The sequence below is a fragment of the Ambystoma mexicanum genome, chromosome 9 (assembly GCF_040938575.1).
Source record: "Ambystoma mexicanum isolate Mex_15411 chromosome 9, UKY_AmexF1_1, whole genome shotgun sequence".
Classification (NCBI taxonomy): Eukaryota; Metazoa; Chordata; class Amphibia; order Caudata; family Ambystomatidae; genus Ambystoma; species Ambystoma mexicanum.
In genome coordinates this window covers 1,482,262,192-1,482,279,973 of record NC_090931.1, presented here as the reverse complement: position 1 = coordinate 1,482,279,973, position 17,782 = coordinate 1,482,262,192, and the positions used below count along the sequence as shown (strand labels likewise).

General features: G+C 45.7%; 1 protein-coding gene across 3 annotated transcripts in view; it reads left to right on the top strand.

Annotated features, from left to right (window-relative positions):
- Window positions 1–17,782, top strand: part of OBSL1 (obscurin like cytoskeletal adaptor 1) — a 1,294,044-nt gene that overhangs the window by 637,592 nt on the left and 638,670 nt on the right. For all 3 annotated transcript variants that reach the window (XM_069616948.1, XM_069616946.1, XM_069616947.1), the window contains exon 14: window positions 15,747–16,022. In XM_069616948.1, coding sequence (XP_069473049.1) covers window positions 15,747–16,022 — 276 coding nt within the window. The remainder of the gene's footprint in view (window positions 1–15,746; window positions 16,023–17,782) is intronic.

The following is a 17,782-nucleotide window of genomic DNA, read 5'->3' as shown; positions in this document are numbered from 1 at the left end:
GAAGGGGCGTGTCAAATGGGATCTAGTTCCATCACTGATCGCTGATAAGGATTAGTCCAGTCCAGCTGCAACTATGCTTCTACATATGATTGGTAAGTCTTTGTTGAGCTCTTGTGATGCTGTTCGTTCTGTTTAATGTCTTTATATGTTGCTCCAATTTATGCCCGCAATAATGTCTCTCTTATGTTTTCTTCCCTTACGCAATGTTCGACAGCAGGTAAGTGATGGTTTAAGGAAAAGCGCGAAGTATGGCGAAGCGCAACCTTAAACTGACTGTTTTTTCGATGTCTAACCTTGTCTTCTGTTTTTCCTTGCAGGCGCTGCTGTCGACGATGGAACGTGTCGCTGTGCTGCCAAGATGAAGATTTCGACGTTCCGTAAAGTGTAAAGATGAATACTTGGTTTGCCGAAGAGATGTACAGGTAAGAACAGCTTCCCCCCAGTTGGTATGTATGCTGGCAGGAAGCAGGATGTCCAGGAAGCTGGATCTTCAAAGGTAAGTCTGACCTCAGGCGACGGTGAGCGTTACGCTGCTTGCAAGTGCAGAATAACGCAAAGCGTCTGTCTTGATGATCGGGGCAGCGTACATAGCTGAGAACGTGGGCTAGCCCATTAGAGCCGGCTTACCAGCCACACCCTGCCATTCCTAGAGAGTGAGCATGTGCAAAGGCAATCCATTAGCAGCCACACCCAAAAATGCACTTGGGGCTACTTAATTGATGGAATGTTCAAGGTTAAAACATCCTGCTAAATGGATGGAATGTTCAAGGTTAATGCATCTGAAGTGCTATGTCCATAATAAAAGCTTTTTGATGTTACATGGATGTTCTTGTTTGCTTTTGTTCATGAGCCTGGCGCCAAAGGCGCCAGGACAGTGTCCACCCAGGTCTCCTGTGCATGCGACCCCTGCATGCCGGTGTCCCTGACTTCATGATCCTGGCAGCACTCCCTCTCAAGGCCCCTCTCCAGGGTGGTTCTCCTCCCGGTCCTGGTTTGGTGGGATTATTGCGATGGAACTGTCTGATTAAACGCAGAGCATGGACGTGTTCACTGGCTTCCCAAGTTCAGTCTTGATGTCCGTAACCTTTCCAGTCAACTAGGTAATACAATTTTGATCGAACCACCTTGGAGTCCAGGATGGATTTGACTTCATATTCTGGTTCTCCATCTATTACTTCGGGCTCTGGCGGAGAACTAAGTTGTGTATTGTATTTCATTGGTTTGAGGAGAGAGACATGAAATACGGGGTGAATTTTCATGTGAGATGGTAACTCCAATTTCATGGGGACAGGATTGATTATGGACTTTATAGTATAGGGGCCCAGTATCTTGGGCGGAAAGCTCTTGGCCCCTTCAGGGGCATACATTTGGATGCTAACCACACCTTTTCTCCAATCTGGTAGGCGGGAGCTTCCTTCCGATGTCGATCAGCAAACAGTTTTTATCTTTCCTCAGCCTTGGTCAGTTGCTCTGTCAACTCCTTAAGAACCTGAGTGATGGTTTTATGCACGTTTTTTATGGCTGACATTTCCAGGTATCGGGTGGATCAAATACGGATGTCCTCGGATGTCTTCCGTGAACAGTGTAGAATGGAGTTTGCCCTGTGCTTGTGTGAACTATCCAGAGTATATTTTTCCAAGAATCCTCAGACTGTTGCAACATACACCTGAGATATTGCTCTAAAGTTTGGTTGGTTAGTTGAGTTTGCCCATCAGTTTGAGGGTGAGGGCTTGTGGACAACCGGAGATCAATTTTGGCAATCGTACAACACTTTCTCCAAAAGGCAGAATCAAATTGAGTTCTGCGATCAGATACTAATATTGATGGAAATCCATGCAATCGAACAATTTGCTTTAGAAACACAGAAGCGAGAGTTGACACAGTTGGGAGTCCCTTTAGAGGGATGAAATGGGCCATTTTGGAAATAAATCCACAACGACTAATATGGTGTTGTATCCATTGCAGGGTAGAAGATCCATGATGAAGTCCATCAACAGGGTATGCCAAGGTGCTAGCGGTACTGTTAGGGGATGTAGTAAGCCAGCAGGGTTCTGTTTCTCAGACTTGTGCTGTGCACAGACACCGCAGATTTCAATTAATTGGGCGATGTCTTTTCGCCAGGTTGGCCACTAGTAGTTTTGTTTTACCTTAGCCTGAGTTTTGGCTATTTCTGGGTGTCCTTCCACTAATGAATCGTGGTAATTTGTGATGATTTGCTTTTGCAGTTCTTGGTCTTGGACATATAATCGTCCTTGGAAATATAGTAGATTGTCTTCGATGGTGTACTGGTCACCTTTTAACAGCCATTCCTGTTGTGTTGATTGATCCATCGGGGATTGCAAACTGGTTCTTTGGTCATCCACACACGTGGTGGCAGCTATTCCGGTTTGAATGCTTTTCTCTGGAATTATGGCCATGGGGTAGGATACTGTAAAAGCCTCTTTTTCTTCACTCATGCGTGATAGAGCGTCTGCTTTTCCATTGAGTACTCCAGGTCTATAAGTGATAATAAAATGGTATTCCGCGAAAAAGAGAGCCCAACGAAGTTGACGCAAGGATTGTGCTTTGGCGGTTTTCAAGTATTGCAAGTTACGGTGGTCTGTGATAACAGTGACTGTATGTCTCGCCCCAAGAAGGTAATGTCTCCAGGCCTTGAATGCTGCTTCAATCGCCAGTAACTCCTTATCTGTGATTGCGTAGTTCAACTCGGGGGTGGAACATTTGCGGGACCAGAATGCGACAGGGTGTAGTTGTCCTGTTTCAGGGTCTCGCTGTGACAATATTGCTGCCATGGCTATTTTTGTAGCATCTGTCTCAACTATGTAAAGTAGGTCTGGTCGTGGGTGCTGAAGGACTGGTGCTGTAGTGAATGCTAGTTTCAACTTCTGGAAGGCTTCTTCAGCTTCTGTTGACCAATGTAACGTTTGATTTTTGTTTAACAATTAGGTAATTGGATGTACAATTTGTCAAAACCCAGGTATAAACCGACGGTAAAAGTCGGCGAATCCGAGCATGCTTTGCACTCCTTTCATGGATGTTGGTGAGGGCCATTGGAGGATTGGATCCTCCTTTCATGTATCCATATGTACGCCTTGTGTTGTGAGCATGAAACCGAGAAACTCAACCTCGGTTACATGGAAAAAAGAAATTTCCAACTTGGCATACAATTGGTGTTGTCAAAGCTTCTCTAAGACTGTCTGGACATGGCAGACATGTTCTTCCATGGAATTTGAGTAGTTAAGAATGTCATCAATGTAAATAAGAGCGCAAACATCTAGTAGTTCACGGAGTACATCATTCATAAAGAATTGGACGCTGCGGGGGCATTGCATAGCCCGAAGGGCATGACCTGGTATTCAAAGAGGCCGTACTTCGTGCAGAAGGCTGTTTTCCACTCGTCTCCCTATTTTGCTCTTACAAGATGGTATGCTCCTCTTAAATCCAGTTTTGTGTAGATTTCAGCATGTTTCACTTGGTCCAGGAGCTCTGGTATAAGTGGTAAAGGATATCGATTTTTTACTGTGATCTGATTGATTGCTCTATAGTCGATGCAAGTTCTTAAGTCCCCCTCCTTTTTAGGCACGAAGAATAAGGGCGAGGAGGCAGGTGACTTAGACGGGCGAATGAAATCGTTCGCCAGGTACTGATCCAGGTAAGTTCTAAGATGCTGATTTTCCTGTTCTGTCAGAGCGTAAATTCGGCTGCAAGGGATCTGGGCTGCGGGTACAAGATCAATTTGACAATTGGGTCTGTGCGGGGGCAGAACGTTGGCTTGCTCTTTTTTGAAGACATCCTGGTAATCTTGGTATTCAAGTGGTAAGGAGCTGATGACTCCCTACACAATTCCTTTCTTCGGTTTCAGATTGGTGTCATCTTTTTTGTAACATGTGTCGGCACAATCATGAGGAAATGTCAGAACTGGTTTTCGCCAATCGATCCTAGGATTGTGGGTCTCCAGCCAGGGCATTCCCAATATCATCTGGGCCTCAGGAGCACCGATGAGATCGAATGTAATGTCCTCTTGATGCCCGTCCTGACACAGAAGCTTGACTTTCTCGGTGTATTGTGTCACCGGGCCAGATGATAGCTGAGAACCATCCACAGCAGTGACCTTTTCCGATTTCTGCTTCTGTCCGAGAGGAAGGCCTATTCGGAGAGCCAAATCTTGGTTAATGTTGTTACCCACAATCAATATATGCCTCCAAGGAATGTATTTTTGATGGTTGCTTGTGATTCAACAAAAGCACTGGAAGGACTAGATTTGAGATCTGTACGGATTCCTTTTTCATGCTCGACAAGCGGACCCCTGCACTTGCCGGGCATTGGCGTTTGCCGAGTTCTGTTCTTCTTCTTCATTAGTTTTGTCTGTTGCTCCAAGCGTTTTCTTGGGTGGTTTTACCAGGCAGTCATGGAGGAAGTGACCTGCTTGTCCACAATATAAGCAAAGCTGTTGTTGTCTTCTTTTTACCTTTTCTGCTTTGGTAAGGGGACTTCGTAATCCACCAATTTACACTGGCTCAGACTGTTCCTGTGGTGTAGTCTGATTCTCATGAGGTCGTACGTAAACTGACCGTCCCTCTCATCTAGCTCGATCCATTTTCTGATTCTGCAACCTATGATCGAGTTGCATCATCAGGTCTATGTAGTCCGCACACCTCTCAAGGGGATTGACCACTTGCGCCAACACATCCTTAAGTTCTCCACGTAACCCTCGGTAAAAGAGTGTAGTCCTCTTCTCTTCTGGCCAGTTGGTCTGGGCTGTGAGACGATCGAAGGTTGCAATATAGGTTAATAGATCTTGACTCCCTTGTCAAGTGACAACAACTCGTTGTCCAGAGCTTGTCCTTGAGTATGACGGGCAAACAATTTCTCCATCTCATGTTGGAAATTCCCAAAGTTCCGGAATAAAGGGTCATCTTGATTTACCAAAGGTATAGACCAGTCCGCCGCACTACCTCCTAAATACGAAAGTACAAACACCACTTTGGCTTGGTCATTAGGAAAGGCTCCTGGTCTCCACAAGAAATGAAGGCCACATTGGTTCATAAATACAGTGAACTTGTTTTGGTTGCCAATGAAGCGTTCGGGAGGGGCTAGAGGCACTGCTCCTGGAAGAACCACCTGGACCGGTGTTGATTGTTGTGGTGTGGAAGAATGAGAAGAATCGGTCACTCCAGTCAGTGGAACCTGTCCTGCTTGTGCTTGTAGCATTTGTCTTGTCAATTCGTCAGTTCGTTCTCGACTTACAATAAGATCCCTCCGTAATGCATTTGTTTCCTGTCTTGAAGCATGTACTTCAGGCCGTAATTAGTAAGAGGGCTAACTGATCTGTTTCTGAAGTTTCCATAACGCCCAGGCAGAGAGTATTAGAGGCTTTGCTTTTTGTTACGCTAACCTGGTCTCTGCGGAGGCGTTGGGGCACGGTTGCAGCCCTCCCTGAACTTGAATCACCCCCTTCAGGCCTCTCCCTCAGTAGAAAAGTTGTGAGCGGTGGTACGTGGTGATACTGCTCCTGCGTGGAGATAAGAGTGTGTCAGTGTGCCAATCTGTGATTGTTGTACTTCTCAAACCCTTCACCCCAAAGTATGGTTTCTGTGAGCATACGCCAGCCCATAAGGCTCACCTGTGAATTATGGAAGATAAGCTCTCCATCCTGCTACTTCTGGCAGGCGTGCATCGAATGGGATCTAGTTCATTCACTGATCCCTGATAAGGATTAGTCCAGTCCAGCTGCGACTATGCTTCTCCTCATGATTGGTAAGTCTTCCTTAAGCTCTTGTGATGCTGTTCGTTCTGTTTAATGTCTTTATATGTTGCTCCAATGTATGCCCGCAATAATGTCTCTCTTCTGTTTTCTTCCCTTACGCAATGTTCGACAGCAGTTAAGGGATGGTTTAAGGAAAAGTGTGAAGTATAGCGAAGCGCAACCTTAAACTGACTGTTTTTTCGATGTCTAACCTTGTCTTCTGTTTTTCCTTGCAGGTGCTGCTGTCGACGATGGAGCGTGTCGTGCTGCGGTGCCAAGATGAAGATTTCGGTGTCCCGGAAAGTATAAAGATGAATAGTTGGTTCGCCGAAGAGATGTACAGGTAAGAACAGCTTCCCCCCAGTTGAAAAGTATGCTGGCAGGAAGCATGATGTCCAGGAAGCAGGATCTTCAAAGGTATGTCGGACCTCAGGCGACGGTGAGCGTTACGCTGCTTGCAAGTGCAAAATAACGTGAAGCGTCTGTCTTGAGGATTGAGGCCGCTTATATAGCTGAGATCGTGGGCACACCCATTAAGGCCGGTTTACCAGCCACACCCTGCCACTCCTAGAGAGTGAGCATGTGCGAAGGCAATCCATTTGCAGCCACACCCAAGAATGCACGTGGGGCTGCTTAATGGATAGAATGTTCAAGGTTAATGCATCCCGCTTAATGGATGGAATGTTCAAGGTTAATGCATCTGAAGTGCTATGTCCATAATAAAAGATTTTTGGTGTTACATTTATGGATGTTCTTGTTTACTTTTGATCATGAGCCTGGCGCCAAAGGCGCCAGGAGAGTGTCCACCCAGGTCTCCTGTGCATGCGACCCCTGCATGCCTGTGCCCCTGACTTCATGACCATGACACACACTTTTGTCGCTGGCGGAGAGGGCCCTGCACTCGGTGGACATTGCTTGTGCCTTGAGGTTCTACGTGACTCGCACAAACAGTTTTCAGAGGACTTCTCAATTGTTTGTGAACTTTTTTCCTGTGAACCATGGGAAGGCCTTGTCCAAGGCTTCCATTTCAAGGTGGCTCTCCGGATGCATCATGCACTGTCATCGGCTTGCGAACCGGCCTTTGCCGGGCCGTCCGAGAGCACATTCCACCAGAGCGATTGCTGCGATGACAGCGTTCCTTTCTGGTGTCCCCCTGCTTGACATCTGCAGGGCTGCAACGTGTAGGTCCACCCATGCCTTCACAAAGTTCTACTGAGTTGACAGGGATTCCAGGGAGGAGTCCAGAGTCAGCCAGGCAGTGCTACGAAACTTGTTTGCTTGAGGTGAGTCTGTTCCAGGGGTAAGTGTTAGTTGCTTCTGTTGAACCTTGCCAACTCCTGTGGTTGTGTAATGTTGCACTGCTGTGTATTCGTTATTCATGAGCATGTGAATCCAAGCCAGACCCCCATGCTGGAGAAGGTTTAAGTTACCTGTATCGATTTTTCTCCAGAATGGGTGTGGCATGGATTCACTTGCGAACCCTCCCTCCGGCCCCTCTGCAGCTCTTCTTGGTCATACTGCCAAATGTGTGCTTACCAAATCTGAAGATGGCTGCCAGAGGCGGGGCTTAGGGAAAGGACTGTCTTTGGCTGGGGGCAGTATGACCCAGAGGACATTGATTGGTTTAGAGGAGAATTATAGTTTTGTAGTGAAAGTGAAGTTGTTTTTTCTTTTACTGAAGATTCCCAGCCTGACGACAGGGAATATTCATGAGCATGTGAATCTATGCCAGACCCATGCTGGAGAACAATAGTTACAGGTAAGTAACTTAAACCATATACTAACTTGGGTCAGGGATGCCTGGGTTAGGTTGGACGGTCTATGCAAGACGAGAGAGAGTGAGGGAGGGACAGCCCTGGGGCCCTCAAATAAGACAATAAAAACCTTTGAACCACCTCTGTGACTTGGAGTGATTATTGTGCCAACTCTAACAGGCCCCTTCCCCGGCTCTACCTCCATTTCTCCATCGGAAGCGAACATTACCAATAAAAGGTTTTTTCCCTTGAGACTCAACTCGGTTCCTAGGTAATTCCCAAAGATGATGGCCATGGTAGCAGTACACCAACGTCTCAAGGATAGACATATAAACCCAAATTTAGATCACTGTTTGGTCAGGGCGGAATCGCCGGACCAGGTAATATGCCATCTTCAGCTCTTGTTGGACCTGATGTTTTTCGTTGGGCTGTCTGCCAACATAAAAAAGTGGACTCTGGTGCCGATTCTAAGCCTAAACTTTGTAGGTTTCCAGTGGTAAACACAGCAAAGCAAAATGTTTGGGGACAATATTGTCAGGGTGTAGGAAAGGTGAGCAATGGCCCATCTGGGTCGCCAACGTGACGTGATTTTTATCCCCCCTACCTCCAGAACCTTACCTCCACCACCAGGGGAGTCTCCATGACCACCGCAGCAGGGGCTGTGGTAGGTATAGGGGTAGGGAATACATGCACCTGTCACTGTGCAACCGAGATGAGAGCAGGCTACTACCCCTGCAGTAGACGGCTGGCCCCATTACCAACACAGGAGAGCTTTACCAATGTCACATTCATTTGTATTGATAGTCCACTGCTCACACCATACTTTAACCCATGGTGTATATTAAAACACATGTACCTTGTATAACACATCAATACACAGTAGGTTAAATAGATGCCCCACACTAAGTATTCTCGGGAAGATAGCTCAGCTGCAACGTGCTCACCTTAGAAACAAGACGACATGAGGCAACACAGGTTCGATCCCCAGGTCCTCGCTTAGAAACCTCTGGGTATTAAGCACGTTGTAAATACGCAACTACGAGACATAGTCCTGTAACAGCGCCTCGATGCCCCCAGGCTGTGTGAGCGCTTTAAAAATGCAAATAAATAAAATAAAATAAAGTATTCATGTTCAAAATCATTGAACACTCAATAAATATGTCTTACAGTCTCATATAAAAAACATTTTAATTATGAGAAATATGTAATAAAGAAGCATCATCATTATTATCATCACTATACACAACACACTTAAAATGCAATGAACTATTAATGGAAAACAAAACCATTGTCATTTGCCTCTACCTCAAATCAAGACTAAGGCTGATCAACCTTCTCCAAGAAATCAAAGTCACCTGAAAAACCAACTACCGGCCTCACCAGGTTGTGATAAGCAACTTCACAAATCATGCTAGTCAATCTAACACCTGCCACACCAAATCATGATAGGCAACCATATAGAGGCATCTGCCTCAATCTGTACCTCAATACCTTTCTCAATGTGATATTAAATGCAGGGTACAATAGGCCTCATCATACTCACTAACTGTAGAAGGAGGGGAGTTACAGAGGGCTGGAAAAAGACTAGATGCCTGAAAAAAAAACACAATTCAAAACAAAAATGAAAAAATGGGAAAAAGGAAAAATTGGAAGGAATCCCAAAAAGACACCTATTATTGCACCATGGGCTTTTCACCAAAAATGCATACAATTAGGATACAATGTTTTTAAAAGAATTACATGTGGATTGGATTTACTGGTGCTCAGCATATAGCCAATCCAAAATAAGGGGTCTGCTCTTAAACCCTTAGGCTGTGAGCTGAAGTGCCTTGGGGGAAAAAGCAAAGACCTTTCCCCAAGCAGTTCAAAAGGAATTCAAGTTCTGCTAAAAAATAAATCAAAATAACCAGTACCCAGTTTGGGGCTTCAAATATCCAGAAAGGAAATTAGGAGTGGATGCACCCCTCCCATCTGGCCCCTCTGGGAAGCCTGCTGGCTTTCCTCTCCTTCCAGCCATCTGCGTCTGCCTCCATCTTCCTGCCAGCTCTGTTGTCCCAAACCGCAATGCGCAGGGGCTGACCTTACTCTGGTATGGGCCGTCCCTACTCCACTTCTTCCAGGGCCTACTGTCCCCTGTTCCCTAACGGCCACTCAGTATTGTGCCAACAATGGTATTTTAGCTGACAGCACTTTTCTTGTGCAAAGCCTAGCCAGGGACATGGCTCTGTCTTTCAGCAACTATTAGGGATTTTGCCAATGTCTATATTTTAGCTGACATCACCGTTCTCATACACAGCATGGCCAAGGACTTGGCACTGTCCTTCAATGGCAACTAGAGATTTTGCCATTAATGTACCAGTGGACTACAGATTCCTGTTTAAAACTACAGAATAGAACTATAGAAGAACAACAAAAGGCCTGCCTTTTGTACAGACCGCCTGCCTTTTGTAGTTTGCTGTGTTTTGCAGTTATCTTTGTTCTGTGTTTTGTGAGAACATTGGCCTCCCTCCTGTGACAGGCCTACATAGCGGTTAACGGCATTCTTTACACAGAGGGTGCTGTACCAGGCTCAAGGTCATTGACTCGCAGTCTGGTCTATTAAAAAAAACTCGAATGAATTTCATCACAACATGGGAAAGCAAATCTCTCTGCCTTGCATTTCACTGAATATTAATGTGTTTTCATTGCGCGGTACATTATAGCAAGACGGCCTGCATTTCATTAAATATAAATGTGTTTTCATTGCCCAGTGCAGATGGCCTGATCTGTGGCTCAGACCACATGCCATATTAAGCATGACTAATAAAGGCAGACATAGGAAATACATGTCAGCGGAGCTCTCGTTTGGCTTCTTTGCCGCCTGGTGGAGGTGACTGGTCCCGGGCGGCCTGGATGCTGTGGCTGGGGCAGTGTCCGAGAAGCGGTGAGCCTGGAGAGTCAGAGCACCGAACATGTGATACTGGTGGCAGGCAGCATTTTATTTAGGCAGACAGCATGTTGTTTAAAGCATAGCTGCTCTGCCTATAAGTCAAGTAGCATTGCTAATAGAATTGGGTGAAACACACTTTATTGTTTTGTTTATGTTTTCAGTCCTTGTGCAATCCAACTTTTTTCCTGCCGGATTGAGCTGCAATACACATTGGTGTCATTAATTAAGTTATATATTATTCCCATTATTAGCTACAAAGGCCCATTTGTTGGTGTGGTAAAGGGGGCTTTTCTCTGCCTCTTAATTTTTTATTGGTATTTTCTCTTTGTTGTATTCAGTTATTCCTGTTATAATGCCTATTACAAAAGCGTGAATGTCCAAAACCATATCTGGATCTGTAGATGTTTGTCCCCTTTCATCTAAACCTGTTAACCATGGGGTAATTAATGTGCTAAGATATGATGGTATTAAAGTGGGATCCCCAGTACAGATTTTCAGGAACAGGCCAGTAGGCCATCAATGCCAGGCGATAATCGTATGTCTGAATTACTGGCTAGAAGCACCCGAAGAAAACAGCGGCTTCAAAAAGAGAGGAGGGAAGTAATGAATGACGAATATTGTTCCCTTATAGATTCTCCAATAGCCCTGATTTGAGAAAATATGATGAGACCTCAACGGTACATCAAACTGATCTTGTTGGATTACTCTTGATTTTCCAAATGGATTCGGGTATTCCCGAAATCCAAACTGGAAAGATTGATTGCCTATCGCTAGCAGTGACTAAGGCAATGCAATTTCCCTCAAAGAGCATGACAATGTTATTGCTGAGGTTCTTTCAAACTCCTATATGGGAGAAAAGGGAATGAATGCTGACTGAAAATGGCAGGCCATCAAGGAGAAGATCATTTGGGATTTGGACCAATGTAAGAACTCTATGGATTCCCACACCTGGGTAGACTCCTTTGAGAAGATAATACCACAGTTAGATAGGATGGACTGAGGTTGTCAAACAGACCCCTGCATAATACAGGCAGTCTCTAGTAGGGTGGATACAAGTTGTCAAACCGACCAGAAGGCAACAAGTAGCCCAATAACTGCTAATGATGTATTCCCTAAAGGCCTTATTGAACCGCAGGGTTTAGCCTCTGGCTCAGCTCGGCCGCTTGGGCTTGCGGTCTTTGTCTGTAGTTGTACCATTAATCCTCCAAATATGCTGGTACATATAGATAATCCTATTATCCCCCTTTGAAGAAAGACATAGGTGTCAAAAAGGCTCTAGTGCTAGAGATCATGGACCCATATTTAAGAGGACTGGTTTCGGATCAAAGAAACCTTGTTATTACAAATATGAATAAGCAGGAAAGACCTGAGCTGAGAGAAGTCATTCAGATAAAGTTTTGGCCTGGATACTGTTAGGGAGAATTCTCAGCAATGTGCTAATTCCCTTCTACCTTAGAGACCCCCAGCACTTTCGCTGGACTTTATGACTTTTTATTTCTAACCTGGAAAGAGTGAGACCTTATTCCCACTCTCTCATATATTTTTCATTGATTTGAACACTGTGTTTCTTTTGACCTTGGAGTCTGACAAACTCCATAGGCATCATCCTTTTACATTGTGTCAGACAGCACCTTCAGTGCAGTGACCCAGGCAAGTCTTCCAGATTTCCAAAAGTTTTAAATACATTCTCTTGGTTAAACTACTGTTTCCAAAAGCAGTGAAGTGAAATTGACTTTACCTACATTGTAACTTTCTAGACCAAGCGCACTCTTTCTTACTATAGGGTGCTGGAGGGGTTACTTAGGATCCCCTTTGTCTAGTTTCTCATGTAACATTTTTATGTTACCATTTCTACGATTAATGGCTGGTGGCAGCCGTTTACTTTGTCCTACTATTGTGTGTTTCTACCGCAGGCTGCAATTGCAGCTGCAGTAAAGCACCCATGGGTGCCAATTTTGTCAAAATTGACCCGGTCTTCTTTTTTTAACCACTTCTTGTTGGAAAGGTCCTTCTTGAGATTCACTCTGCGCGCCAAACCAGGTTTGGTCCCTTTGTTCATTTTGTCTTTGGCGGGTTTCACTGCTGAAGCCTGCCTCTGGCTCCAGCGTGTCTGGCAGGGCAGGAAGGGAGGGAGGTGCCCGAAACTCCCTGTGCTTAATCCCCTTGGTTACAGGAATGCACCCAAAGGTGATTGGCCGGCTGGCTGTCCTTGCAGGACAGCCACCCTGCTGTGTGAGTGACAGCTAGGCTGCGGATGAATGGGAGAAACCTGCATACAAGGCAAGGCTTTTGGCTTGGAAGGCAGAGTCGACCACTGGACGAAGGAATCCAAAGAAGAACTTTGAATAGACGCTTGCTGCAACTCCTGGACCGTTGGTTTGCCCGGTGAAGCCCTGCTGCATTGCTGAAGCACCAAATTCGCCTCCACTAGAGAAGCCCTGCAACGGACGACTTCTCCCCTTGGGTTGGTGGGACCAATCAACCCCAAAGCAAACTCCTCTGGACATCCTCTCGGAGCTGGCTGTACTTCCATTGCTGCTTCAGGAACCGATTGCCAGGGAGAGGAACACCAGATCGAGTGCATTGTTTTTAAGTTGGACCTGACCTCCAGGAAGATCCTCCGGACTCCCATGAAGCAGGACTAACAAAGCCTGAGCCACCTCAACAGAGTGCTGGACCCCAGATGCGAGGAAAGTACATAAAGGTATCCGAGAACCGCAGTGGTGCTGTTTGCAAGAACCACAAGAAGCTGAAACCGCGAAGTGCTGCTGATCTGAAGTTTGCCCATTGCCCAAAAAAAAGAAATAAAGCTTCTCCTGTTCCTTCCTGATCTCCTTCACCAGCAAGGAGGAAAGTGCATCACCCCTCTCTTCAATCACTTTTGTTTGACGGTTTGGCATCTTAACAAATGACATATGGTTATCTTGGACTATCAGGAAATAACATGCAGATCCTAGCAGCATCCAGGAAAGGGTCCACCAAATCCCAGTATAGAGGAAAATGGCTGCGATTCTGACACTGGATGCTTGACAAATCCAAGAATCCTTTGCCACCATCGGTTGACAATCTTTTGTCTTTCCTATTCAGTCTGGTGCACCCAGGGACAGAGGTTCCCCTTGTAGGACCTACCTGGTAGCTCTGGGGGTGTACCTGGCTAATGATAAAATGGTTATTCATCTTTCCAATCCAAACAAATCAGCACTTTCCAGGGCTGTTCCACCTCTTTCCTCCTATGTGCAGACTCCTTGCATTGTGAGTCCTGAATGTGCTCTTTACAGCGTTACGCCTTGTTTCTTGGGAAACATCCTTCATAATAGCAATAACATCAGCTCATAGAATTAGTGAGTTGCAAGATCATGCCAGGAAGAGCCTTGTATTTCCTTTCACAAGAACAAAGTGGTGCTTTAAATGCACCCTTTCTTTTTTTATCAAAGTGCTTTCAGATATTTACATCAACCAAGACATCTCTCCCCCGGTATTTTTCGCTGACACCTAGACAGAGGCAGACAGAATTTTGCTCTGTCTAAATGTTTGTAGAACACTGAGGTTCCATTATGAGAGGACTAGACCTCAGCCAGCATTAAAAGGGCTTTTTGTCGTATTTGGGAGTCCCAATCCATTCAGACAGGAGTAAGGAAAGGTTACTCACCATGGTGACTACTGTACTCCTAAAACAAAGTCCTCTTTTCTCCATACGTCCACCGTCGAGCCCCCTAAAATGTAGTTAGTCCTCTCAACAGATACAGGGACTGAGGGGTTTGGAGCGTGTGGGAGCGCAGTCAAGTGCATGGTCGTGTGACGCATGTGCAGCCTGCCGACACGTGCGCTCAGGCTCCGGTCCCATACCTGTCCACGGGAACTCCCATAGCTATGCAGGAAAGGGGACTTCGGACTTCGGACTAGCAGCATAGTAGCCACTACAGTGAGTTACCTTTCCTATGTGTACAGTTCTCTTCTTTAGTTTGAAGTGCTTGCCCCCTTTGGTTAATTTTGCCTTTGTAACTCGCCCGTTTTTGTTTCTGTTTGTTTTGTCCCTGTTCTATATCTCACTTCTTTATCAGCTTTGTAAACGGGTTCACCACCTTTTCTAATCTGTGTGCTACTGTCCAGGCACACTTTCGGGGAAAGCGTCGGCCATCTCTACATGTGTGTGCAAGTCATTTGTGTTTGAAACGGACATCCCTTTTCTACAAATACATCCAAATACTGTCTCTGGTGGCTGCTAGGGCACTTGCTTCTTATTTGGTCCTTTTTCTGGACATGAACACACTTGTTCACATGCACAGGTTTTTAAAGTAATGTAAGAGCTTGAGCGTGCTTCTGAGAACCTGTCAGACTTTTCATCATGTGGTGTTACCATGTTATTATTTATTGGAATCTTCATTCTGCCAATGTAGAGGAAGGTGGCACTGATGCAACTGCCCCCCCTGTGGCCTGCTCAGTGGCTCATGAATGCTTTCAGATGTGTATGTGTTTACCATGCCACTGTACAATATTGCATGAAGTACATTTTCCATACGTTCACTTTGTCAATGCATTCGGCACATTCAGAGGCATGGCATACAAATGTTATCAGATTTTTGTGACTTTCTCACTTACATTGCTTTTTGGAAATATACATTAGTACAGCATCTGTCTGGGGCTTCCTTAGGGACAGGCTCTGTGGTGTGTGGGTGAGCGAATGCAATGCGCCATTCTATTTCACATTGTAGTCAGTGGTCGAAGTGGGCGGGAGCGGGTCGGAGCGGTGCTCCTCTACGTTTATTTTTTTAAGTTTGACTGCTCCTATACTTTTATTTCAAAAAGAAATCGTTCCGGAATGGTTTGGCTTTGAAATAAAAGTGTAGGAAGAAGTTAACCTTCCTTTAAACAGCAGGTGTGTTTGTTTGAGGGGTTGGCTTGCTCGTGGGAGGGGCATGGCAATGGGGTTTGTGGAGAGCGGCGGCAGTCCACTACTTCTTTTCGTACACTTCGATCACTGATCGTAATGCAGGTGTTTGCAATCACATTTCACGGTACCTCTGATGTGTGGGTGTGGCACGTGTGTCTGTGCCTCCTGCATCACTTTGTTGAGTGCTTCAGGCGCTTTGAGGCACTGAGGGCTTCCAGCTTTGAAGCTGTAAGGTACGCTCTTTCTTCAACTGGATGGACAAACGTCCCCCCCGCCCCCTAAACACAAGACCTTTCATTGCTGATGTAAAGTTGATACAAAGTCATAGCCGCCACCAGGGCAATGCATCTGACTGAATGTCTGCTTCTGGCTACTGAGGCTAGTGCGTATCCACTCATTCCTTTTTCCAATATCTCATTCTTTCAGAACCAGCTGTAAAGATTCTTTATCCTTGCAAAGATCCCCCCACGCTAAAGGTCTTCGCGGGAGAACCGTTCACACTTGTTTGTGAGCTCTCGCGGGCCAATGCGCATGTGCGCTGGCGGAGAGATGGCCAGGACATCAAAGAGGATGGGAATGTCGTGCTCAGCTATGATGGCGCCCAGAGGAAGCTAGCCACCCAGTCGGCTGCATTGGAGCACACTGGGAAATATGTGTGTGATGCCACAGATGACTTCAGGCTCTTTGTGGTCCAGGTGTCTGGTGAGTAAAACACATAATAATAATATGGGTCACAGTCTGTGTACAACATAGGTTAATCGTCACAGCTAGGTGAAGATGAGTTCTCAAGTGGCTTTGATGGGAGAGGTCTGAAAGCGAGTAGTGGTGAATTTGAGGCATTTGATGAGAACGAAGTAATCAGCTGCTTTGCTGGAAGTTGTGCAGATGGAATGGGCAGCAGGGCTCTGGTCTAGACAACATTGTAGGTGGTGGGGGATATAGATGTTTGATACTTTTGTAGTCAGGGGTCCGCTAATAAGTGCATTATAAAAACCAGGCACTCAAAATGGGAGCACAAACCGGGCAAGAAGCAATGCTGTTTATTACAGCTGGATGAGCACGAACCAAACAGAACAGTGGATTAGCTCTGATGGAAAGGCTGACATCTGAATGGACTATGAACAGTAGTTTCATAACAAGATATACAATAGAAGTCAGGAGAAACACTTGCAAGTTGGAGGATTCGTTTTTTCTATGCTTTCCAGGGATTTGATTGTTTAACAATCTCCTCCTCCTCTTCCTATATAGTTACATTAATTAGTGAAAGCATCATTAGAGCAAACAGTTCAATAGTTTCCCATCACCTAACCTCCCCATGTGGTACCACATTTTATTCACAACCCACCCCAGAACATCTTGTTATTAATTAAGCAAATTTGTGCTGCCCGCCGGAACTTTAATACACTGCCATTGGTCAGCACCATTGAGAACGGGACACAAGATATCCTGCAGTTGGTGCGAAAGGGGACATTCACACAATACCTTTTAGATAATTACCTTTGCAGACTCTGTGGTAGATACTTTGAGGGCTGGTCACCTCGTCAGAGCTTAGGAACTTACCGTCTGATTGGTCCTCCCAGGAACGCCACTCTGGCCAGTGTTCCTTTCCCACTACCGCCTGCTAATGGGCATCGGTGTTCATGTGACTGGCACACTGGTACAGAGCCATCCTCCCCGCTATGACCCAGACCCATAGTTATCACATAACTTGTACAGAATTGGTAAGTGAACACAGTTTTGGTGGTAGAGAGTCTCAGATCAGGCAAAAGAGCTGATTGCAATGTATTTAGCAAAAGAACAGATTAATCATATTTATCAAACAGCTACGTTTTTACAGGTTTTCTGAAAGTGTAGCAGGAGGTCTCATTTTTGATGTGGACGGGAAGTGAGTTCCAGAGGGTTGGTGCTGTGATGCAAAAGCTCGATGCACCTGCTCGTTTGCATTTAAATCTAGCATTTTGAAGAGCAAGGTTGGTGGAAGTGCGGAGGGGACGTGCCAACGTCTTGGCAGAGATGCAGGGGTTGAGGTAGCAAGGCGCTTCGTAATGGACACACCTGTGCGTGATCACTAAGATTTTGAACTCGATCTGTATTTTGATGGGTAGCCAGTGGGAGTCAAGTCTGGTAGCAGAGATGTGGTCTGAATGCTTTAGACCCAGAGCTGCTCTTAAGGATTGGTTTAGTAGAAGTTGTAGCTTGGAAAGGTTCTTGTGAGAAGTACTTGTGAATAGAGCATCGCAGTAGTCCAGTTTGCTACCTATGATTGCTTGAGCGAGAGTTCGGCAGTTGGCTGCTGAAAGGAATTTTCTGCTCAGGGTGATGATTTCGGCTGTGTAGGCTGAGGAGGATTCCAGCGTGGTCACGTGTTTAGACATAACATTCAAGTTCCAAATCACAAGTCACAAATCCGGATGGCAATCACCACTCCAAATGCCAATGCTTCACTACACGTTATTACCTCT